This window comes from Eurosta solidaginis, chromosome 4 (assembly GCF_040869045.1).
Source record: "Eurosta solidaginis isolate ZX-2024a chromosome 4, ASM4086904v1, whole genome shotgun sequence".
Lineage (NCBI taxonomy): Eukaryota > Metazoa > Arthropoda > Insecta > Diptera > Tephritidae > Eurosta > Eurosta solidaginis.
The window spans coordinates 254,286,466-254,314,298 of NC_090322.1; the positions used below are offsets into that span (position 1 = coordinate 254,286,466).

The following is a 27,833-nucleotide window of genomic DNA, read 5'->3' on the forward strand; positions in this document are numbered from 1 at the left end:
TTTTTTCGTTTTATTACTGAAATTTTATTTGATCATTTAAGCTTAATTGTATTCAAGTTTCAATTGATTATTTTATTGACTTAATTTTTTTGTATCGAATGCGAGCCTGGAAGTTTTTTGTTTGTCTTATTTTGATTGTTTTATTACATTTTTTTGCTTTTTGTGTTTGTTTAATTTTAATGTAATTTTTTTTTTGTTAAATATTTTTTTTTTGCTTTCAATTCCTTTATGGTTTGAATTCTTTTTATCATTTTTATTTCTTTTACTTTTTATAGCTCTTATGTACTATTTTTACCTTTTTGTAGTTTTTTGTGTTAAATTTTTTTGTTGTTTATCAATACTTTTTTATCTTTTGATTTCTTGTATGTTGCTTTTATCTTTTCTTATTGTTTTTTTTTGCTATTATCTATATTTAAATTTTTATTTTTTCCACCTCAACTTCGTTTTTGTTACTTTTATTATATAGTTTTTTTTAGATATAATTATTAACTTAGTACTTTTTTATATTTTAAATATTTATATTTACTTCTGGCTTTGTAAATTTTTATCATTTCTATTTCTTATTATTTTTTATTGTGCCTATTTTTAACAGCCTTTAATTTTGTACTATTTGTTTTTCATTTTACATTATTTTAATTTTTTAGTTAAATTTTTATTTATATATATATATATATCTTTTATTATGTACTTTTAATTTTTTTATTATCTTTATTTTTAGTTTTTACTATCTTTATTTATTTTTTAAGATCGCGGGTTCGAATCGAACTCAGGCCTAACAATTATTATTTTACCATTATTATTATGATACAATTTTTCTTAAATAAAAAAAATTTTAATTAGTTTTGGCAGTTGTCTAAATTTTTTCTTTCTTCTATTCTAATTTAAAAATTGTTTCATTTAATGAAAAATTTATCATAACAATATTAGCAGTAGGCTGATATACCAAAAAAAAATTATTTATTTTTTATTAATTTGTTAACCATTGTAAATGCTTTACATTTTTAAACACTTATTTCACATTTACATTTTATTATTTTGTTCACCATGATAGTATTTATAAATCTAAATTTGTATTATTCTTTAAAGCCTATATTTACATTTTGTAAGTGATATTTTCTAAAATTTGTTTAAGTGTTAACAAATTTGTTTAAAACATTTCGGTTTTAGATTTTACTTTTTGATTTTATGTATTTTTCTTTTTCAATATTTTTTATATATAAATACTTTTTATACCTATAAATTTTTTAATTTTTTTTCAAGTTGCTTTTTGGTTGACTGTGTATAAACTCCTTCTACCCCCCACATGCAACTCACCCCCTATTATTGTGTTTGATTTATTCTTCATTCACTTAATACATTTTGTTGCTAACCATCAAATTTATTTGTCGCATATAATAATAAAACCTTCAAAAATCAACCATACAACATATACACACTCGGACAAGAAAAAACTAAAAAAAAAACAGCAGCGTTGGCGTTAAGCCTCGACGCACATCCTGGCACTACCGCCTCAGTAAGCAATATGTTGCTAGTTTTGATCATATTTTGTTGCTGCTGTTGTTGTTTAGCACAATACTAAATATGTTGTCTCTGACCAAATTTGCTATTTCCGCTAAAAAAAAATTGCAAAAAAAATTTTGAATATATATTTTTGTTTGTAAGTGTGTGTATTCATTCGGCGGTTGTACATATTTTGCTAATTAGTTCGGTCAGCATACGCCCCACATATCGCACCAAATGTCAGACAACTACCATACACAAACGCGACCTACACATACACACCACGCACACGCAACAATACCATCAAATTATGAATGTAAATTTGTATAATTTTTGCACATTTGCTTGCGCCAGCATTTACACTTCAACTGAGATTCGCCGGCATAAAATGCCAAGTATTCGCATGTGTGAGTGCACGTTTCATTTACTGATGTTAATTATGGGAATTTTTCACTACATTATAAGTTTTTTTTCTTTCAACTATCTCACGATCGTCTATGGTGACTGACTCAGAAATTCTTCAAATTAAATTCGCCGAATAAAGATATAAAATGTTAAACAAGATACTCAAAATATGTGTGGGGTGTTTATATATATGTAAGTATTTCTATTTATTTCTTTATCTGGGCCTGTTTTGTATTGCTGTTTGTATTGTATGTAATTCGCAAAATTTTCTAATGAAATTCAATATTTTAGCGGATGCTGTGATCAATGCTTTTGTATGTGTGCATTGTACTGCTGCATGTGTGTGTGGGCGTGTCTGCATCAAGTTTTGTAGAATGCCCGATTTTGAAAGCTCGTCTGCTTGTTTTGTCTGTTTTTAGAAGCACACTAAAAGTTTTGTAGCTTATTTTTCAAAATTTTTTGTTTTATTAGATTTTGTGTTTATACTGGTATTTTGAACGACTTTTGTTTATATTCTTGCTTGAGCTCATCATTTTTGCGAATATTTGCTGAATTTCATTAGATCGCAATTAATATTTTAGTACACAAAAAGCTAAAATTACATTTAAAATTAGGATATGGTTATGTGGCGCAATGGTAAAATATGTATGTAGGTACAGATGGGTGCACAAAAATAGCAGCACATTTTTTGAACAGATTGTTTGAATTTTTTTAAATTTATTTATTTTTGTTCGTTAAACAAGCAATTTCAAAAACATTTTCGAAAAAATTCGAAAAGTTAAGATTTTTTAAAAATTTTACAAAAAAGTTTAAAATTTGTACTTGCAAATTTAAGAACATTTTTTGAGTACTTCCAAAAAAACTGAAATCGATTAAAAAATGGGATTGATTTTGCGCCATTGAAAGGCTTCCTCCCTTTATCAACACAAGTAATTTTCTAAAAGCTAAGATGTTTTGTTTTCCTCGGTTATAGAAATCATTTTCTGTGAAATGGAGACATTTTTATTAAAAAAATTAAATTATTGAATTGTGTTACGCTCACGGCCGTGGCTTATTAGTCGAGGTGCTCAACTTTACAGTCGCGTACCTTCATTCACTGAGCTAACTCGTACATGTAAATATTGTGAGAAATATTCAATCAAATTTTCCCTCAATTTACTGAAAAGTTGTATACAAAAATAAGAAATTCTTACTAATGAAACTTAACGCTATTCAAATAATTTTTTTTCAATGTTTTTCATTTCCATTTTAGATAAGTGTTTTTTTTTTTTTTGGAAATCCTCATAACATTTTTGAAGCAGTTTTCATAAACTTTATGAACACATATAGAGTTAGGTAGTTCAATCAGTTTTAGGCTAACAAATTGCAAGTTGGAAGTATCTCAAAATTTATATTGATTTTTGGTAGCTTTTTTTTGCAGGGCGAGATTTTCTTCCAAAGAAAGTGTTCATTAATTTTTTTTTTATAATTTAAGTTTTTTATCGTTCTAGTAAAAAAAACGTCAGACCTTAAAAAAACTTCAGAATTATGAAATAATCAATTCAAAGAATTTTATTCACCAATTAAAATTTTTCAATGAAAAAATCGTGGCCGAAAATTGACTTGCCGAGCTATACCCCGCTCTCACCCCACACTACATATATTGCCCTATTGGTATATTTATCCTTTTGCATATGATTGGAGACGCTCTAAATATTGATTTCCGTCCCCCCAAATATATATATATATGCGTTGCTTAACATTTTATTTTCATTCGGGATAAGGAATTAAAAAAATTAAATAGGCGGGAGAAAATGAAAATAAAATAAATAAATTTTTTTTTTAATTTTGTGCTCTATTTTTTCTTATATTTGTTTTAATAAATTTTTTTATTCAATTTATGTATTTTTTACATTTTTTATTTTATTTCTTTATTAAATTTTTTAAATTTCATAATATTTTTATTTAATTAATTTTTTATTTACTATATTTTTTACATTATCTCTTTTATTTTATTTTATAAGTTTTTTATTTTATTTTTTTAATGAAAATAACACAAAACAAAAATCCAAAAACAAAAGAAAAATAAGAAATACCGGAATAAAAACAATTCAATGGGTGGAGATTAACCAGATATACGAGTAAGGGGTTTTCTCTCACTGCTACAAGAGGACGAGTAAAAAGGGAAGTTCTCTCAGTTTATGTTTTAAATTGAATAATCGAATTTCCATGAATCCCAGTACCCAGAGGCTTTACTAATTTAATGCTAACTAAGAATAACATCTGGTCCTTTAGAATCAATACTTGTTCTTTGTACTTTCTTCAGCTCAAAATTTATTAATTGAATTTAGGCTACTGCGCATTTTGGCTATTATCATATATATTATTTCTAATTACTGTTTTTATGTGCGGATCCCTTTTTCGCTCTTATTTGGAATCTAAATCTATAAATAAAGTTTTGGTTGTAAAGATGGAGATTCGGGCTATTAGCGAGCTTTGGGCAATTTTGGTCGTAGTGCTTCTGTTTAGCTATGTTTTATTAAAATAATTTGTTAAAAATAAACGATTGTGAGCACACAAAAAAATCTATTTGTACTATGGCACTATTGTGATTATTTGCACTGCATTAGTGGCACTGCATTACCGGCAAGCTGTAAGTTTTAATTGATTGACAGCTGATTTCTGTTGATATTTGACAAGACTTTTATATACATACATACATACATACGTTAATAAAAGATTCGTACATACAACTTTCATAATTTTGATGGTGACATCGTAGCCGCATATAAGTAAATAAGAACAGCTGATTTCTGTTGATTCTTGATTTGAAACTTTGAAAACCGTTTAAGTTAAATACCTACATACATACGTACGTGGTAAGTTGTTAAACTTGTATTTATCAATTAATTTTGCTCACAATTTATTACTATCCAGAGATTACAATGCCTGGAAGGAGGACCTTAAATGCCTTAGCTGAGAGAAAAAGACGGCAAAACGGTTAACGGAGTTAAACAAGTCAGCAAAGACATATTGATCTACAGCGTTTAAGCCAGCGTGTGCGTAACGACTGACAAGCATAAAGTGAACAGGCAATAGTTCAGCGTAGAAGTGATTTGCAACAGTCATACATTTTAAGGCTAAGCAGTGATGTGAACGCTAGGAGGGCGCGGGAAAAGCTTCCAAAAACGTATTGTTGCCCACGCCTCGGTATTTCAGTAGAACAACTGAGTTTCCTAATTCCCTAAATTCCGCCGGCTTGCAAAGCCCCAGCTTCTCAAAACCCAATTGTTAACCTCACCTATCCGTGGCGAATCATGTTTCACTAACAGACGAGGCTTCTGGCTACCCCAAGCTCTTCATGGAACTTGTGGGTGGGGAGGGAGAGTGGCCTGAAGGTTTAATATGGCCATATAAATCGTTCCCGAGATGGTCGGGCTAGCACCTTAATGGTGCTGTGTTACCGGAGCGTACCGGATCTGTATCCGGCAAAGGATCATCACATCGATAACACTCCCCAAAGCCTTCGGGGAGTAACCTTATCGCTACAACAACAACAACAACCACAACAACCTTTGACTAAGCTGGCTTATATTTGCCTATCCTTGTATTTTCACACGGGCAATTACATGTAGCTTTTTCTATAGTAAGGCGATTTGAGGATATTACCCTTTCAGTGCAAGAAACATTCAAACAAAAAATATGAAATGATTTTATTTTCACGTATAATATTGTATTCAAAGAAGTATTGTAAAAATATTTAAATATGTAGCTAGAATCTTTAATATCAATGTGTAAATAGCTATAATATGAGTATATGGGAAAAATAAATCTATATACATATTTTCATAACTCGCAACTATGTTTTGTATTTTGTTGCGCAAGATGCTCACGGGTCCGGCTAGTAATTAAAATTTACGTATCGTACACATATGGCTAACTTTATTATGCCCGTGGTGATTAATTTCTCAAGAGTTAGCCAACAGTTTTATATACATAAATATTTGTATGCATATTCAAGCTTTATTAGTAATGCAACGGCTGGCATTTGTCAGTAATTCAGACGGAAATATTTTTCAAATTATTCATCATAAAATTCTTTGCTGCTTTTGAAATTTGCTAAAAACGTTTTAGAAATATTTCGCTGATAAGGTTATGCATGTATTGAATAGATAATACACATACATACATAGGAATGTTTGTGAGTATGCGAATACATTTTGTTTCTAAATGTATTCAATTTCACTCTTTAGATTTATTATCAGAGCATGAGATAAGTGTTTTTTCTTTTAATTAATACACACTTGAATAATATATAAAATTTGCCTTCTTTTCAATGTATAAGAATGCTACTAAATAAGTTTTCTTTAGTTATATGTGTTTAATGGCGCCAAAGTCTCTTAAGAAGTCAAGTGGTGGAAACACATTGAGGCACAAAGTAACAGAATAAACCAATATTTAACTAATCCAATTAAAAAAATTTGAATTAATTATTAAATAAAATTTTTTTTTATTGAATAAATTAAAATTTGTTTGTGGATAGAAAAGGAGTTAACCTATTGTATTATCAAATTTAAATGCGATATTATACAAGTACTACTAAATTGTGCTGCAAATATACAAAAAATACATGGGAAGAAGGCGAGGCTATATTACGGTATACCTACCCAAAATTATAAACTCATTAAAACTTGCCGTATTTTAACCATTTGTATGATTTCGTTTTAATTTCAAGTTTTCATATATGTAATACTGCAATATTGCTAATAGAAAATGCTCGCAATGTGTTTTGATTTCGAAATCAAAACAAGACAGCCTATAAAATTTTTGTGATTGTAGCAGCATATGTGTGACAAGAAAAAATTTAAATTTAGGTACATTCGATTATTGAATACAAAAACAAAAAACATTTAAACAGCAATATATCGGCACTCTGATGTTTGGGAATGTACCCAGCCTTTTGTAGCAATATAGGAGTATTACATATATGCAAGTTTTTAAACGGTACAAATCTACACTCCCATCTTCTGTCAAGCAAAATATTCAAAAAAGTTTCGAAAATTAAAAAAAACATCCATAATTTTATATACTGGTGAATTTCTCTTAAGGCATTATTTATAAATTTTGTTTATGAGTTATATACTATACAAACTAAAAAAAAAATTTTTTTCAATTTTCCTTTTTTCTTTTTTGAAAATTTGGATTTTTTTAATTTCGATTTTTTTCTGAATTAAACTTTTTACTTCTATTTTTTCTTTTAAATTTGCAATTTTTTTTTTTTTTTCATTTTAAATACATATTGGTTTCTTATTTCGTAATTTGTCAATTTTGGTTTCGATTTTTTTGGTGAAAAACTTGATAATATAAGTAAACTAAAAAAAAATATTCAAAATTTGCGCAATTTTTTTTTTTTGAAAATTAAATTTATATTTTTAAATTTCGAACTTTTTTTTATTAAATTTCAATTTTTTTTAAGCTCGATTTTTATACTCAGCATGCTTTGCACACAGAGTATATTAACTTTGATTGGATAACGGTTGGTTGTACAGGTATAAAGGAATCGAGATAGATATAGGCTTCCATATATCAAAATCATCAGTATCGAAAAAAAATTTAATTGAGCAATGTCCGTCCGTCCGTTAGCACGATATCTTGAGTAAATATTGAGATATCTTCACCAAATTTGGTACACTAGCTTATCTGGACCCAGAATAGATTGGTATTGAAAATGAGCGAAATCGGATGATAACCACGCCCACTTTTTATATATATAAAATTTTGGAAAACACAAAAAACTTGATAATTTAGTAAATAATATACCCAAAATGTTGAAATTTGACATGTAAACTGATATTGAAACTCTTGATAAAAATTTTTCAAAATGGGCCTGGCACCGCCCATTTATGATAAAATCAATTTTACAAATATTATTAATCATAGATCAAAAATCGTTAAACCTATCGTAACAAAGAAGAAAAATTAACGAAATCAGTTAAGGACCACGCCCGCTTTTATATAAAAGATTTTAAAAAGGATCGTGGACGAATAAAATAAGCTATATCTTTGCAAAAAAGAGCTTTATATCAATGGTATTTCATTTCCCAAGTGGATTTATAACAATAAATAGGAAAAACTTCAAATTTAAAAAAATGGGCGTGGCACCGCCCCTTTTATGACTAAGCAATTTTCTGTTTCGGGAGCCATAACTCGAAGAAAAATTAACGAATCGTAATAAAATTTGGTACACAAGTTTTCCCTATAGCAGGAAATATTTCTAGGGAAAATGGACGAGATCGGTTAAAGACCACGCCAACTTTTATATAAAAGATTTTAAAAAGGGTCGTGGACGAAAATAATAAGCTATATCTTAGCGAAAAAGAGATGTGTCAATAGAATTTTACTTTCTAAATTGAATTATAACATTAAATTGGAAAACATTAAAATTTTTGAAAATGGGTGTGGCACAGCCCCTTTTATGACTAAGCAATTTCATATGTTTCGGGAGCCATAACTCGAAGAAAAATTAACATATCGTAATGAAATTGTGTACACATATTTTCCTTATAGCAGAAAATATTTCTAGTAAAAATGGACGGGATCGGTTAAAGACCACGGCAACTTAGATATAAAACAAGTTCCAAAGGGTCGTAGACTAGAATAATAAGCTATAACTTAGCAAAAAACTGTTTTGAATCAATGATATTTCACTTATCAAGTTTTATTGTAAGAGGAAATGGAGAGACATTTTTTTAAACGGGCGGTGCCACGTGTTATGTAGAAAAGTTATTTATCTGAAATGAAATGTACAATTGAAGCTCACGCTGAGTATATAATGTTCGGTTACACCCGAACTTAGACACCTTTACTTGTTTTTTTTTTAATGTTTTTAAGTCTTTTTGAGCTCCCAATGTTTAGATCCAAGATTTCTTCTGCTTGGAATTTGGCTATATGCATTTTAAGTAAGTGAGTTTGTCCAACAAACTTGCTCTATGAAATGTTCAAACGCAACGACAAAAAATATACAAGCTTTTATTGCTCATAATCCAAAATAGGTGGCAAAAGACATAGGTGCTAATTTCTTTATTTCGTTATGGTTACTATTGGCAACATTGTCTGTTGACATTTATTATTCTAACTATTTTCTAAGTGTTCGTTATTTATTATTTATATACATTTCATAAGCATAGTAGTGTATGTAAGTATGTATGTAGCGCTCGCAATGGTAATGAACTCAACCAAGGTCAACACGCGCTAATCGAGCACGCACAACTAAATATATGTATAAATCGGCCAACAACAATAAAAACAATAACAACATACGCATAAAATTAAAATAACTACGTCGCAACCTATTTAAGGTATACAAAAAACACAAAAAAGCAATAATAATAACAACATAAGGTATTTTTTAGTCTGTTCGCGCAGAATTATGCTTGGGAAACAAAAAAGCAAAAAGAAATCAATTTTATTTGCATTTCTTTTTTTTTTTTCAAACAAAATACCGAAAAATTAGAGCACAAAATGTGCGTGTAAGATTTCAATTTCAACCGTAATAACATTGCATGTGTAAATAAAATCTTCCGTTAACAAAATTATTAAATAAAACAAATTGTTAATTGAATTACTCTGCCTACATTTTTCACGCATTTTTTGTTTTTTACTTCTTACTTCGCTTATAATGTACATTAGTCATGGAAATTTGCGCGAGGGGTGGTGCGCTATAAGTTTGTATTTCGGAGTACTGATATTTAAAGAAGCAAATACTAAAATACTTTATTTAAAACAAAAGAACCATGAACAACAAAAAAAAAATAATAATAATATATAATAAATAGTAGTTGAATAATAAGCAAATAAGCCAGACTCTCTGATGAAGATGTGAAAAAACGTTGAAACGCGCAGGATAAAAAAAATGTTGGGTTTGTATCAAGAAAATGAGGCAGGTGTTATGAAACCAGTGCCCAAATTTCATTCTCACCCTTTGCTTGATTAAAGGAACGTACATATATTAATCAAAAAGTATAGGAAAAACAGTAGAGCAAAATAGCCATTAAAGGATTATAGCCCAACTGAATCACCGGGGGGTATTCATATACATTGATGAGTAATAATAGCGCTTGGCTTCTACACCAATACGATTGCAGGTGCATGAGATTGCATTCCAGTTCCTGGAAAGCTAGCTGATGAATAAACAAATAAACAATTATAGTGAACTTATTTCGTTCGACTAAAGTATTAAAAAATTACATTCCTGCCATAACAGTGTTGTAAAACAAAACAAATAACTAATTGAAAGAAACTGTATAAAATTTTCTTTTCACTACAAATTCCATATAAACAAGGTTCATAATGCGCTAGTTTTAACATTTAAATTGCATTAAAAAAATACACTCCAGTTCAAATTAATAGGCATATGTAAATTCAAAAGGTAAAAAAAAATTATTCATCGAAATTTTAAACTTTTTAGTCAGAATTTGAAGAAAATTTTCGGGTCTGCAATTTCGCCAATCATGTTATATAAACAATTTTAATGTATATTGTAACGGGTTTACGTCATACTTTACCAATTTTGGTTTTGAGAACGAAAAATGGCACTGAAGATGGCGCCACCGCATATTTGAAAGAAATATCGAATCACGCCTAGCATTGCTTATAGCAGTAATTTTGCCTCCAGTCTTAGACCTCTAAAAACAATATCGGCGAAAAATGCATTCAAGTTCATTAAGTAGTTCTTGAGTAATACGAAAGCGACGAATATCGAATTTCTTCAACTATGCAAACAAATCTCAAAAACGTTTTCGAAAAATTGGAGACAGTTATATTTTAAGTTCTATGAAGTTTTTTGAGTAGTAATTTTGTAGCCCAATCAATTTTAGTTCAACAAAGTACAATTATTATAGGTCTTTCAAATTTCGTTTTGAATTTTGAGTATTTGCTAGCTGCGCGGCTCTCAGAAAAATAGTGCTAACATATATGTGTCGGTATGTATATTTGTGGGTATGATAGATACGATCCAAAGTTTGCATATACGATGCATTCAATAAATTTACAACTACAATTTCCTTTCACGCGAAACATTTCAATTTTACGCTTACGAAATCTGTGAATGATTTTTTCGCGCCAAATTCTATGCGCGCCCTTGCAATGGCACACAAGCTATGTAAAAACATAGTATACACATAACATACACATACATACATACATATATGAATACTACACACACTTGTAAAAAAATTAATAAAAAGTACTGCACAGCTTCCACCACCTTCGCCCCACATGCCTATGATAATAAATTTAATATGTGGCGTCAGTCTGCAATTTTATTTTCATGTTTGTTTTTTACGGCTACCGTCTCGTTATTATTGTTACTATTTTTTGAGCGAGTAGTAGTAGAAATAGTAAGTGTAGTAGTATACAGTTGTATGTCGTGTTGGCTGACGCATTCATATGTATTTGGAGATGTGGGGAGGAAGGAATTAAGGTGTCCCATACTGCGCCAAATTGCAATCGGCTACACTTTAAGGTCTTGTTGCTGCGGTGTGGGGGCCACAGTAAGAGTGAGTAAAGCCGGCCGGCCGGCAATGCGCATGTGCCCAAAAACGACGACATCGATTGCAGATAATGTACATACAAGAAATGTATGCAGTGTTCAAATTTCATTTATGTACATTAACCTGGGTCGATTTGTATGGACGCCATCGATTTTTCGATAGGATTTGGGCTCAGAAAAAAAGTTCCACTACCCATACCCAAAAAAAAAATAATTATCGGGCCTGCGAAATTTAATTTTTTTTTTTTTTTTACTTTTTTTCGACTTTGATTTTTAAGGTTTTTTTCATGACCTACTAAAAAAATTTTCATATGTATACCCTGTCTGTTTTTTTGGTTTTTTTGTTTTTTTTTTTTTTTTTTTCAAAAAACGTCGACAACGTTTTTGGCGGACATTTACAATCAAATGAAAAATTTTTTAGTAGGTCATGAAAAAAACCTTAAAAATCAAAGTCGAAAAAAAGTCAAAAAATGAAATTTCATAGACTCGAATATTAGTTTTTGGAGGATACGTATTGGAACTTTTTTTCTGAGCCCAAATCCTATCGAAAAATCGATGGCGCGATATCGGTTAATAAATCGACCCAGTCTAATGTACAATATATATGTAAATGGAGAAAAAGCTTTGCAAATGTAGGCGTAGTCAGTGCAGATGCTGAAGCCTCAACGTTCACGCTAACGCCAACACATTGCGCTGATTTTAAAATGATAACGCGTGCATGGGCGAAGACAGACACTCCACTTCCAGTTGTGAAATACAATTTGTTTATATATACATACAGATATGCATATACAAATATGTATATATGCGCTTATGTAACGTGCTCACATTTCTCCACGAGCCCTTATACTTACTTGGATAAGAGTGTAAGCTTTTTTGTATGCGTATTTGATAAGAGCTAAATGCCCGCGATTTTCATTTTGTTGGTGCCAAGCGGTAGCCGGCGAGTGTGAGTTACTTAGAAACATATTGATGTAGGTTGATAACGATTTTCGAGTAAAAGGGCAAATGTATGAATGTTAGGGCTGTTTTTTTTTTCAAGTGAATTTTTTGAAATTCATCTGCCTTATCAAAACAAATTTTGTACACACAAAAAAATTTACAAAATATTAGTTTGCATGAAATGTTTTTTGACAATTATGTGAATCAATATAAATATTTGAGCAATTAAAACATACATACTTTTTATAATCAAAAAAAAACAATATTATTTTATTTTTGAACCTATTCATTTTTAAGCATCTTTTGGACCACCTATAAAATTAAGAAATGTGAAAAAAATTGTTAAAATTAAAAAACGAATTATAGAAAATTAAAGAATTTTTTTTTTTTTTGATCTCAATAAAGAGGTAAAAGTTGCGCCCAGAAATTCTGGGATACCTATTATAAATATTCTTTCAATTAAATTTTTATTTTTTATTTTGAGGCATTTTTTGTTTAATATTTGAAATTTTTATCCACTTTTCTGACATTTGTAATTTCATAATTCGTAAAATTATAATATTTAAATTGAGAAAAAAATGCGAGTTTACACCTAACTTCCTACACAAACATTTCAACTAATTTTACACCCCTTTTTTGTAAATAAAACCAGGAAAATATTCCCAACAGCCCCATCCTTCCCTCCTCGTTTGTCATGCACCACATTAACAACTGCCTTCTTTTAATCAAACATTTTTTGTCAAAAGTAATTGAGTCTAAGGATGGCATGCAATTTTTCCCAGACACGCTTGCATGAAATTCATCAAGCTAAGTAGACAACCATCAAACGCATCAGACAAAAAAGGGGAAAACAGTAGACATTTCAAATTTAAGCATTTACCATGACTACCATTGGCTGATAGTTGTTTTTGCAATCTGTAATTTTATGTTTGCTCTGTGTACATCATCTTACTAATGTATTTATGTATGTAACTTTGCTTTCAGTTTTATTTGATTTTATCTTTATAAGTTAATCTGATTTTTTTTGTTTTGTTTTTTTTTTGTTTTTGTAAAAAATATTGTAAATGGCATCTAGTTGAACTTCTGCATTATTATATTGTGACACGCAAGTTTAATCTACTTACATATATGCAGATATACTACATATACATATATTGGAGATATATATGGGGTATTCCATCCCAATTCGACCAACTTTGAACCCGACCCCTTTAGAATTGGTTGAAAGTTGTTCTTCTTTTTCTAGCTTACGAAAGACGTTTTTCAGAATTTTTTCATCCAACTCAAAAAAAGTTATGAATTTTAAAAAAAACACCGTTTTTGTTTTCAAAATGCTATAACTTTTTCAAAAATTGACCGTTTGGGATTTTTTTTTTAATTTGTTTTTAAATGTACTTTTCGGAAAAAATACAAAAAATTTTTTTCAAAATTGGTCGAAATGGGATGAAATACCCCATATGTACGCCTCATGCTTTCATAAGTTAATATTGTAAAATGGTATTAGTATATTAAAGTAGGTGAGTTAGTACAGACTCGACAAGTGCATTGCACTGGCGGAGTGAATGACAACTGTGCGGCGCAGTTCATTCATATTTGGCTGTTTCAAAAAAATTGCAATTTTTTATTTAATTTAATTTTCAATTAATTTAATTTTCAATTAATTTAATTTTCAATTAATTTAATGTTCAATTTATTATAAGTTTTAAATGTATGGTTTTTAAACCTCAACTTTTGCCATTCTAGTTCGTTTCTTTTTCTGCGTAAAATTTTTCTACATTCTTAACCACATTTTATTAAATTTTTTTCATTTTAACTTTTTCTCATGATTTTTTATTTTTTGTATTATTATTATTTTTTACAGTTTTTGTTCACCCTATCGCAGAGGGTGGCGAAACAATTTTTTGTGTTCGAAAAAGATTTCACCTTATCGGCAACTCTTTGTTCGGGCGAAATGAACAGCGGAAGACCCAAATTTGTTCACTTATATTTTACAGGCGAACGAGGGAAACAAAATATAAGTAATTTTTTGTTTTGAAATTTGGTACTCTTATAATTATATGTACTTTTATTATTAGAAATAAATCAATAAATAATGCACAATCGGAAGCTGAGTGGAAAAAAGTGAAATTCCTGTATTGCTAAGTATGTAAATTCTATTTTTTATGACAACGTATCAGTCGGCCAAGTTATCCATTGTGGACAAAGCAACGATTCCAAAATGTTGAGCACCTCACTGAAACAAGATTGGCTAAGACCAACTTCATGGTCCTTTCCAACGCCTTTTCCCTATGCGAAAAAACGAAGACATGACCTCAACTTTACAATTATTGTTGGAACTCCAAATTTTTGCTTCAATGGTGGCAAGGAGTTGTTAAGAATATCTAGAAAATATTTGCATGCCGGCTTGTTCAGCCTCTATTATTGCTGAAAGCTAATTGAAAAAAGTTAATTTTTTATTCAAAAGTGCTGAAAATAGAAGTTTTTAACTTACAGTGGATCACTTAGCTCCAAACGGTTAGAACATCCCCTTAATTGCCTTCGAATCGCTTTCACATTTATATTCTCCTCGCACTCAATCAATACCAACCTAAGTGCAATACTAAACATTATTTTATACATTTTTTATCTCTATTTTTGTTGTATTTTAAGGAAATATATGCTTGGTTACAAAATTTACACAAGTAAATTATTTGTTCACTGCTAATTCACAATAGAGCATCAGCTGTTTCGAAGTGAACTTTTGTTCGCCCGAAATTGTCGATAGGCGGAAAAAGTTCACCCGAACAAAAGAAGTGAAGGCGAACACTTTTCCGCGTGAACTTTGCGATAAGGGTGAATATTTTTGTATTTATATTTTTCTCTTCTATTTTGTTTTTGTTCTTATCATTTTGAATTTTATTTTCCAACATATTCCATTTTATAATTTACCCGTTTTATTATATTCATTTCTTATGTTTCATAATTCTTTTAAATACTTTCTCAAGTTATTCCCTAGCATTGCGTTTTTTAACACGCTTCACTTGTATGTTTGTAACTCTCTAGGCTAGGCGCGCAAAGAGATCCATCGAGCGGCAATTATTGAAGAAGGCAGTTGTTACAAAACGAGTTGTGCTTAATACCAGAGACACGCACCTCTGTGCTATAGCGTATTGTTTAGTTTTTTAAGCTATATTTAATACATTTTTTTTTATTGCTATGCATTTTTTTTTTTAATTTGAAGTTTTTTTTTTTTTAATAACGTCCTATGTATATATTTTTTAATTTTTACTTGCTTGATTTTTTTATATTTATAACTCCTTACTTTATGAACTTTAAATTTTAGTATTCGTTCATTGTTGCTTTTCGAACTAGGTGTGCGGAACGATTATTGCGGTTTCAATTTCATTATTTTTTTATGTTTTTCTATATTTTTTTCAACAAATTTTTTATAGTTTTTTGTTAGTTTCTTTATAATTTATTTTCTTTTTTGGCCGTTAGTATATGCCGTTATTGTTATTGTTGAGCTCAAGGCCGGATTAAATAAAACGCTTTTATTTGGTTTTAATTTAATTTAATGCCAATATTTCGACCTCAGTCTGAAGTTCCTGATGATGCCTTAAGACTGAGGTCGAAATATTGACATTAAATTAAATTAAAACCAAATAAAAGCGTTTTATTTAATCCGGCCCTTAGTTTCTTTATTACAAACCTTTTCTTTTCAATTAATTTTTGATTTATTATTCCTTTTTTGTTATTTTATTATTATTATTTTTTCAATTCGAAAAATTTTTAAATAAAACTGAAACAAATAAAAATGACAAACTACAAATGCATGCAGTAATAAAAATAGAAAATGAATTCAATAACACAAAAACTTAAAAACATCAGAAATAAAATAAAAAATAAAAAATTTGCTTCACTATCAACGGTTTTTAAAAATATAAAATGTAAAAGAAACTTGAAAATGTTAATTTAAAAGTTGTGTTCAAGTTTTTATTTTTTTTTCACAATTTTTTTATTTTTTTTTCAAATTTATAATTACACATTTAAAAATTGCTATTTAATCTTTTCAATATCTCTCTAGTTTCCTTTTCTAAATTATAATTTTTTAATTTATATATTATTTTTTATATATTTTTTTATTTATTTAAAATTTTTATTTTTTGTAGTTTTAATTTTTTTTATTATTATTATTATTCTTTTTAATTCCTGGGTGGTACAAAAATACAATTCTCAATGGGGGCTAAATATCTAGGGTCACACTGGATAGAACCCTCACGTGGAATGCTCATTTGGATGCTATCCTAAACAAGGCAACAAGAGCTATCTTCGCCTGTACTCGTCTCTACGGCAAAACATGGGGGATTTGTCCAAAAATGGTATATTGGACATTTAATACAGTCGTAAGGCCAATAGTCACCTAAGCTTCTCTAAATTGGTGGCAGAAGGCCACGCAAAGAAAGGCAACGGCTAAATTAAGCAAACTTCATCGATTAGTTTGCGTTGGCATAACGGGTCTGATGAGAACCGCCCCTGCTGACGCACTTAGTGCTTAAGTGGGAATACCTCCCTTCCCTATTCTGATAGGGAAAGAGGCAACACTAGGCGCAGTACGACTTCCAAATATTTCTGAGTTGAAGGAAGGAAATATGATAGGGCATATGAAAGTAATAAGAAAATTCATAGGAAATCCCTCATTACAACTGCGTGACGTAATGTCCCCTAAGCTCAGAATCTCACAGAACTTTGAAGTGTCCATTGTGGACAGGACCCACTGGGAAAAAGGGAATCCTTATAACGACCCTGACTCAGTGGTCTGGTGCACGGTTGGATCGAAATTCGATGACGGAAGAACGGGAGCTGGCATCTATGGGCAAACTTCAAAAAATCGATACCAATGGGATGTTACCCCACCATATATCAGGCAGAAATTCATGCAATAGAGGTCTGTGGTAGAGAATGCCTGCGGAGAGGCTCAACATCGAAGAGCATCTACATTATGTCGGACAGCCAGGAGGCACTGCGTGCCTTGCAATCCTACACAGTTACATCTAAGCTAGTGGATGAATGCCAAAAACAAGGTTTTGTTGAGATGGGTTCCCGGACATCAGGGACATGAAGGTAATGAACATGCAGATTACCTAGCAAAGCAGGGTGCTACATCAGCATTCTATGGTCCATAGCCCTTTTGTGGAATCACAAAAGCACACACGCCGTTTCACATTTTCTGCGAATGCGTCGCTCTAGCTAGGCAGAGACTATCCCATCTAGGTGGTGGGACCCTTAATCCCTATGTGATATGGAGTAAAAAGCCTGAAGAGGTACTTAGATACATCAAGAGCCTCCAGATACAAAATTAGGCTGAAAGGTCTTGCACAATAGATCTGCACAAAGGTCGCAGTGCTTCCAGGCCTATTAATAATAATAATAAAAATAATTTTTAATTGTCACGCATAGGCTATAATGCAGAATGCGTCAGTTGTGTAGTAGGTATTTTTAATCTGTTATTTTTCTATTTTTAAATGTTTATTCGATATTTCCACCTTTTTATTAGATCTAAGTCGTAGCCCAACTCACAATGCCAACAACTTTAAAATTTAAAATGCTCTTTAAAAAGGGTGTTGCCATTATACGATTTTTGTACAATTTTTTTGGGTGGCAACATTCATACATACATCAGGCAATTACATAAAAGTTAGAAAAACATACAATACCAAGCCACAAAAAATTGCTGCAAGCAAAAATACATACATAAATATTTTTTTATACTCTAAATGCCAGTGCGCATGCTTCATTTTCGCGCCAAGCGAACACACCCAGCAGTCAAATTTTAAATGTTTTGCATATATGCACACAAATATGTAACTTGTTCTGTGGATGCAGAAATAACATCATCTATATGAGCAGTATAGTGCCTAATATGAAAAATGCTCGGCACAAAAAAAGGATAATAAACAAGAGGCAACAGCAGTAGCCGGTATGAGTTTTAATGTAGTAAGATTATGTTAATGAGACGATAGGACTGTGAGATAGTAATGAAATGAATTTTCGAGTTTCAAAACACAAAAGAAAAAAAAACGTACATATGTATAGCGAAAAATACAATTAGTGAAAAATGCATATATGCAACGAAATGGAGAAAACTTGATGCAAAAGGCAAAAATGTGTATGCAAAGAGCCAAGAAAAAGTTGCCGATGAAAGAAGCCGATCAAATACTCAGCAACAAATCACATTTAAATATGTTTATGCTCTACATATACATATATACAATACTACATACATATGTGTGTATTTATGTATTATATAGAAAGGGGCGTAATTTCTCATCCGACGTGGAGCCATCACCTTGCATACACAATTTAGTGTTCGTGCACTAACATCTATGATTTGCTACTATCTAACGAATGTGGGTGGATGGTTGGCCAACATTTTAATACTATTTTGATATTGATTTTCTTTAACAGCTTTGCACGCGCGCCTACCAGCTGAGGCGCCAAATGTTTTTTTTTTTTTTCTCACTACCAGCCAGCTAAGCAAGTGGCAATTGCTGCCGTCACTTGTATAGTAAAATGGGCAGCGGTGTAAAGTGGGCGGCGGTAAGCTGATTGTTTCAAGCTGATACTTTTAACGCGCTCACACATACATACATATGTATGCACCACTTGAACGTTCAAGCTCAGAAAAAATCAAAAACTAAAACTTTGAAATGAAATCGCTGTTTTTGCTACAAATAGTGACGGCATACACAGTGGCGCCGTCAGCAGTGTGAACTACTTTGGAAAGTTCAAAAAACTGTGAAATGACTGCGCAAAAATTGCAAAAACAAAAGCAAGTTATTTTTCCCATAGTAAAAAAGGCACATATACGTACATATTAACATACATCGAAACTTGTATATATTTTTTTAAATAACATGCTTTGCATGTGAAATATTAAGTTACTCCAACAAGCTACTGCCTATAGTAGTAGAGATGAACATGCTGCGACTACCACCCAGCTGAGGCGCCATCAACAAACGTCATTTTCAAATATTTATTTCACAAGCAGATGAAATAACCACAAAGCGGATATATGATAAATTGTAGTGTAGAAAGTGGAAATGTGCGAAATTTTAATGACTTTGCGAATTACGAAATAGTGCGAGAAAATGTTATGAACTTAAAGGTGACAGCGAAATATTTCAATAAACTTAATATCCGCTAAAGATATTTTAATTACCTACTCAACTATTAATCAACTTCAAGATTATTCATATTCTCAACACTTAACAACTATGAAAAATCACCGATTAATCCACTGTTGCTCAATTTTATAGCATGCACAACGAATATAATCCTTTAGTCGCAGTATAATGTTTTCTTAAATTGCGGGTTTTTCATTCAATTTAATTTCTCTATTAAATCGAAATTTGAATAAGGCTTCGTCAGGAACTGAGTTGCACAAAAAAAATTTGCACAATTAATCATTTTACATCGAAATTGATTAACAATTAAATTGATTAGTTAATCGAGTTGACAATGCTTGAAGTTTTGCTGATTTACACATAATTACTGAATGTGTTGATTAATTGCAAACTAGGAAATTAGTCGATTAATTACTACCCATAAATAATAGTTGTAATCCTATCTATTTCAGCAAAATATAATTGAAATGCGGAATTGTTAAATGAAATCACCTTATTACTTAGTTAATCAACTTGAATTTAAAGTTGTGGTGATTTACATACAAGACATTATGTGTCGATTAATCGTAGAAAGTTGTGTTTGTAATTAACTTGAGTTTAAAGAGCAATGAATGTTTTACATAAAAGTTTACAAGTCGTTTCATTTTAGCTTACAACAATTTCACTGATAAAGTAATTAATGTAATTTTCTTTTTTGTAATCAAAACTAAACCAAATTTATCAAATATTCTTTTAGTCACATATAGTTTTGATTTATCGGCACCTAATCTAAAGGAACGATAACAAAATCTTATATCTTATAAAATGATTAAATAATTAATGACATCATAAAATTCAATACTCACCAGAATCAGATGGTGTATACGCCGAATTCGACAAATCATCGATGCCTTCCTTACAACGCGTGTAACTGTGATCACTGTGACAGTGGGCTTGTGCAGCATGATGATGACTCATGCTCGCTTGACTGGAAGCTTGACTCGACACTGGTGATGTACATCCATATGATAATTCTCCATCAAGCAATGACGATGCGGAACCATAACCAGAATTAGCTGTACTCTCTTCATCCTCATCCGATTCACAATCAGATGTGGCAGAATTTATTAACATTGATGTCGTCACCAATGACGGACTTTTCGGATGATGCAGTCCTTTATTATTTTCATCGCGCATTATCACATCGAGCACTTCATGTATATCAGGATGATCAGAGGTTAAGCGTGTATGGATCTTATCCTTACTTGTATCTTGTAATTCTTTGCTTATATTATCGATTATGCCAGCATTTAGTGATATATTATTGCTACCCATCATACAGGCGCGTAAGTCAATATTGGTCTGTTTAAAGTCTGTGGCCTCGTCATCTAGTGAGGGCGGAGTATCCGGCAGCTCGTATGTCATTTTATCAAAAGCAGCTACGACGCTATTACTGTTAACATTTTGTTGGCTCGTTGATTTGTTGTTGTTGGATAAATGTAATGTCGAAAGTTTATGTTGCAATTGTTGATGTTTTTGTAATTTACGTTGTTGCAGCTGCATTTGTTGTTGCTGCTGTGTTGGATTATTGGATTTACGTAGCAGTGAAGTGCCTGGCGGTATATGTTGCATACTTTGTATTGACGAGGACGATGCCATTGACGTTGACTTAATTTGTATCTGGGACAGTTGCGGTGGTGTCACTGTAGTGCGCACATTAGGTATGCTATGTTGTTGCAATTCTGTTTCATAATCATCACTTGGCTCCTCTTTGATTTCTGTCTTAATTTCAACATATTGCTGCTGTTGTTGTTGTTGTTGTTGTTGTGGCTTTTGGTTGATTATTTGTATTCTGCTTTTGTTGTTATTGGCCACTACTACAGTGGGTGCTGGTAATTGTGTTGTGGGTGTAGCTGTGACAGCAGCTAATGGTACAGCACGTGCTAAATCGCTACCTGTCGATGAGGCTGATGTGCTCAATTCTGTTTGTGATTGTCCGGACCACATACAATCGCTGTTACGTATTTCTGATTTGAACGATATATAATCGGGTGTACCGCTTATAGGTAAATCATTACCACTATCCATTTTCTGTATATCACCCCAAATAGTACTGCCCCATCCGGTCAGAAGATCCTCAAACAACTCACTGGGATCTGGTCGGATGAGCGAGTAGTCGTCACATTGATCGCTTAAGTAACTACCCAAAACGGGTGATGAGCTGAGTGCGCTATATATTTTGGCCATTTTTGTTTCACTTTCTTCTGGTTCGAAGTCAAAAATTGTATCAAAATTGTCTGGTTCTTCGTGAACTCCTTGTGGTAGAATTTTGATCCTTTTTGTAAAAACTTTCTCGTACGAAAAAGTTACGGTTTTCGCCAATCTAGAGAAGAGGGCGATAGCTGAAAATAAGGAAAGATTTGCTGTTAATTTAATGCTTTGTTGTTAATTGAATTGAAGCCTGAACATATCTATATCTAAGCACATAACAGTAAAAGTAAAACCTTTCCACAAGAAATGAGCTTTCGTGTGCTTTTTTTAAAGCTTTCACTTAAGAAACAAAAATATTAGTTAACAAGGTATGAAAAATACCTTTTACAAAAGAAGTACTTTCGCTAACGAAATAAAGATATGAATCAAAGCTGTATTAGAAAGGAGCTATACAGAAGCTTTTACTTAAATATCCTTTAAAAATTTTTCAGAAAGTTCCAAACAAACAAAAGCTTTCATAAGCTTTTAAAAGCTTTACAGAAGCTTCAAATTACGAAACAAATAGGAAATGAAATACAAAATGTATTAAATAAAAAGGCAACAGAAAAACGTTTAAGAGGTGAGATTCGCATGAACTGTCAATACGTCCTCTAAAAAGATATCCAAACTTTTGTAGAGCAACTTGGTTTAGAAGTGCCAAGCAAATTTGTATAATAGTCAGAGCTAAAAAGTGTGAGCTTAAATAAGATTTCCTTCTATGATCAAATCTTTCCATACTCGTAACAATAGAAATGCAAACTTCTGATCTTGATAAAGCTCGCTTTCACTCAATTTAATATAACATACATAATTGCATTTGTCATTCGTTTCATGCTACTGAGCTCAAGAAACAACGTTTATCGTTGCTCATGTTCCAAGATTTCGAAAATTCACCGGTGAGAAGAAAATAAAGCTTTTCTCCCTTTCTACACAAAGTTGTTAACATTTCTTTTTAGAATAATATTCATTTAACTATTATTTTGCAAAATAATAAATTATTTTCTAAAAGCTTCAATTGCAAAGCTTTAATGAAAGCTAAGCGCAAAAACGACCCATAATCGCCACCAAGTCAACTTTTCACAAAAAAATTCCACTTTGATGATTTATAATAAAAAAAAACGACATTCTCAGAGTTTAACACACAATAAACATTCCAGCATTTATAATCGACTCGAAGTAGAACGAAACTTTCAAGCACACAATTTCACAACAAAGCCTAATATTTATTTTTCAAATGGTGACTTTACTCAAATCTATTTACCGTGTCGCAGTCATGTGCTTATTTCTTTATCATAACAATGGCATTATTGTTGATTTTGATATCAAGCTGCACATGGCTGTAAAAAAGTTGGAACGGCGGTGGTACAACCAGAATTCAGTTTCCAAGAAAGAATTTAATGACAGTAATAGGTGTACCCATAGGTGCGTGTGCATGTAAGTATTACGAGAATTGTGCTTTGAAACATTGCAAAAATCTGCTTAGTTGAAAAAATTAAATAATATACAACTGTGTAATTATTATACTTACAATTAGGTATACTTTACACATATTTCTGTTTGAATGGTTACATATGTGATCAAGTTAGTAACCCAAGTGTTTCCATTTCTTACATAATTGGAGCTTAACGGTTTAAATGGTTTCTGTGTATGTTTCTATAGGTAGATAAATATGTACCATGAAAGTGATGTTAAACAAGTGCCTTTATGTTTACGGTTGCTGGAAATATTAAGCGATTTGATAAACTTAACATAGGGACTTTCAGCAGCTAATTCAGCTCTTAATCTAATCAAAAATCATATAATGTCTTTTGATTTGTAATTGATTTTGTTGTTATCGACCCTTTGATAAAGGATTTCTGGTTGCGCTGTGTAGCTAAATGGTAAACGCAGCGATCCTTGAGCGATTGGATGATGAAGGCTTAGCAATCTTTCAAATGGATCTATCTGCGCAGTTATGGCAGGTGTCTGAAAATGTCTCCAAATTAAAAAATGATTTTTCAATTATAGAAAAATCATAACAAACAATAATTATCATACAAATTATTGTTATAGGGCTTGAGCTCGAATTTGAACTAGGATTTGTTGAAGAAATTAAAGGTTATGAATCATTAGCAGATATCCCTGAGGAAGGTACAAAGTGTTCAGAAACGCGTTACAGCACAGAGAAAATATATTTTTTTGCCTACAACCCTGCGACGAAAAAGCTGAAGTTTAAAGTAACAAACATTTTGGCCCATTAAGAACTTAGCAAGTAATTCAAGTTTAGAAAAGTGTTCCATTTAAGTTTATTTTCCTAGAGGCAAGCTAAGAACCGACAACAAAAAAAAATCTATTTATTTTTACTATTAATATTTTGCTATCTTAAACTTAACGATAATATAGAAGGAAAAACCCCACAGCAAACTGAAGTGCCTGATAAAAGATAAGTCACAATACCGGAAAGTACACACACCCACATACCGATACACAGTTGAAAGCAGTAAAACAGTAGCGAATGAAGAAATTGATCGTCATTTTATGATATAAAAACTTGAGTTATTTATAGAAGCTGCAAATGTTTTTTTTTTTGATACTCAGCTGAGCAGAGCTCACAGAGTATATTAATTTTATTCGCATAACGGTACCCCGTAACGGCATAAACTAATCGAGATAGATATAGACTTATACATATCAAAATGATCTGGGCGAAAAAATAAATTCATTTAGCCATGCCCGTCAGTCCGTCTGTCCGTAAAGACGATAACTTGAGTAAATTTTGAGGTATCTTAATGATATCTGGTATGTAAGTTCCTGGGCACTCATCTCAGATCGCTATTTAAAATTAACGAAATCGGACTATAACCACGCCGACTTTTTCGATATCGAAAATTTCGAAAAACCGAAAAAGTGCGATAATTCATTACCAAGTACGGATTAAGCGATGAAACTTGGTAGGTGAGTTGACCTTGTGGCGCAGAATAGAAAATTAGTAAAATTTTCGACAATGGGCGTGGCACCACCAACTTTGAAAAGAAGGTAATTTAAGCGTTTTGCAAGCTGAAATTAGGCAGCTGAGTATGTAATGTTCGGTTACACCCGAACTTAGCCTTCCCTACTTGCTTTTTATTAAAATTATTAAATTTTTATTGGTTTTTTTACATTCCTTTAAATAATGCATTAATAGATTTATTTGTACTTAAAAAAATAAATATTAGAAAAAACACATTTTTTTAAATTATTTTATTTCTTCGATGTAGTTTTAACATTTTTTTTTTTTTTTTAATGTTTTAGTTTTATTTTTTTTAAATATTTTTAAATTGTTTTTTTTTTACATTTTAATTTGTTTGCTATTTTTGTGGTTTTTTCTTTTGTTATTTTTTTATTACTTTATTTTATTATTTTTTATTATTACTCAATTTGTTTTTAAATTGTTTTTTTTTTTTTGTTTTTTTTTTAGGACAAACTTTTTTTTTAATAAATCAAATCAACACAAAAAAAGGACCATGAAGATAACAAATTTTTCAATGCAAATTTTCGAATAAATGGAAATGCCCTTTTTTATTTTCATAAACTTTTTTATACATTTTTTTCTAATTTTATTTTATAGTTTTCCTTTTTTAATTAAATAAAAAAATGCTGCATTTCCTTATAACATTGCTCTGATTCTGTTCTGGTTTAGTTTATATTGACTGCCTTAGTGTTTTATTGCTATCAGCTGTGTTTTTTTTTACATCTATAGATGTTTACGCTTAAACTTTATATGGATTGCTACGCGTCAAACTTTAAATACACCTCTGAAATTGCTGCTCATAAAATTAGTACTACTAAATTTCAATACGCACTATACTCATATGTAACTGAAATATGTGTCTATGTTTCACTTCAACACTAATTATATGTATCACCTCTTAAAATGGTGCGTGTCCACAATACATCGCAACTGATTCAGCTATATGTTATACACAGAGGGTTGTGTCTCCGCCTGAGCTGTAGCTACACCCTGTGCTGTAGCTAGTTGTTTAAACACTGCCGCTAGTTGGGTCTTCTAAGCATTATCTAAGCGAGGATAAGCGTTTTTTACGCGCAGACGTAAACGTATACGCGTGTAAAAAAAACACGGCTATTATATACATAAATTCAATTACTAATTTTCCCAGAATGTGATCAAAGTCGTTTATACAACAAAGTTAAATATTTTTGTTCAAAAACAATTTTTTATGTATTTATTTGCTCAGCGCTACTACAATCAAATCTTATTCTAATTCATTGCTCGCAGCTGTACGTACTGCCTAATACAGTGTGTCATATGTGCGGCGCCACCACACAAACCAGTCATCAAATGGTAGCCATATAACGAAACGAAACAGCACTAATGAAATCGCAAATTATTAAATGTCAATCAGCAGCAAGCAAACAAGCAAAGCAAATCAAAACTAGTGCCAATCGATGCAAATTTTGATAATGCTCATTGATGAATCAATTTATAGAAGTAATGTTTGTTTGTTAATAATATACTCAATGCACATTGACTCATGCCACAGCAAAGTATATGAAATGATTTAAATAGTATTTTTTAAATTTAATAGCATGTAAATTGTTGTTAAAAGTATTTATATACAATATACAAACGATTTTTTTAATTATGTATGTATGAACATTTGTGACAGTGTGGCCCCGAGAAATTGTGAAAATGAGTACAACGTACCGCAACTACAACAATATCTAGCAATTGCTTAACTAATTATTTGTTACGCTACTACAAGCCGGTCTGTCGTTCGTTCGACGGCTTGTGACTTTACTTTTTGCATGGTTGACTTGTTTATTTGCAAGAAATGCAATTATTTCGACTAGTTTTCATTTTCAACAAAAAACGTTTTTCTCCCTTTTTCTATGGTACTACGTAAATATGAAATACTGTATAGTTGTGTTGGCATTGTTTTGATTATATATATTTTTTTTTTTTTGTTTTCATTGTTTATAGCTCGATATTTACGCCGATGAGTACCTACAAGCACTGGGCGAGCATGACACAATTTTTTCTTTTGCATTTTGTTTTTATCGCGAACGATGTAGAATGATTATTTTTGTCACAAGGTGAGTGAATGAGTGTTGGTATGTATATAATTTTGGCGCAACAAAATGCGATTTGCCTGATCAAAATATAAAATGCAATGAAAATTAATGTGCACTTAAAGTTGAAAAAAGGGCGTGACGTTGGTGTATAAATGGCGCGAAAGCGTAGTGTGTCTGGAAACGTACAGGAGGTATCTAAAGTGACGACAATTGCCACAGTTATTTTATTTTTAAAAGTTCTATGAGCAGTGAAATATCGCAAATTTTTTTATCACGTAAGGGTTAAATTTTTTGAAAATTATCAAAATTTTTCCATGATGGAATTTACATGTTTTTGGTTTAACATTTCTTTCGTTTATTATTTTATATAATAAATAAAAAAAAACGGTGTTGATATTTAATTTTATTTTTTCAAATTTCGTAATTTTAAAAAATATCAACACCGTATTTTTTTATTTATTTACATATATTAACGAAGAAAATTTTTTCGCTTTCGAAATTCGAACTTCGAAAAAATATCAACACAGTTTATTTATAAAATTCAACGAGAAGAGTTATTTTTAATTTGCTTACCTTGACTTCACTTGTATGTATGTATGTAACTCTTTTTTTATTCCAAATAGTAAAAAAAAGTTTTACGTAAAGATCTTTGTTTTTAATCGTTTACGGTTGTAATAAATGAATAGACGATTAAATCAAAGATCATAACCAACCCGGAGTTCAGGTGATAGTTGTTGCTTAACCAAAAGCAGCAACACAAAAGGGCTTGTGCACAGACCAACCCATATATTCAGAATTATTTAGCTCTACTGCATCAAGCAAATAAAATGAAATCCAAATAACAAAGAAAACAAACCACAACAACAAACAAACTACTTGAAGGTTTCTTTTAAAATTAAGTAGAAAAATGGACAATTTTTAATCACCTGAGAATATAGAACATAATAAAACATTTTCAACCGAAAAAACATTTTTAAACGTGAAAAGTATTTCCTTAATTAGGAGATTCACTT

General features: G+C 30.9%; 1 protein-coding gene across 4 annotated transcripts in view; it reads right to left on the reverse strand.

The window, feature by feature from the left end:
- The window catches only part of Myc, a 148,186-nt gene that overhangs the window by 59,760 nt on the left and 60,593 nt on the right, over positions 1-27,833 (reverse strand). For all 4 annotated transcript variants that reach the window (XM_067785733.1, XM_067785736.1, XM_067785734.1 and 1 more), the window contains one exon: positions 20,385-21,920. In XM_067785733.1, coding sequence (XP_067641834.1) covers positions 20,385-21,920 — 1,536 coding nt within the window. The remainder of the gene's footprint in view (positions 1-20,384; positions 21,921-27,833) is intronic.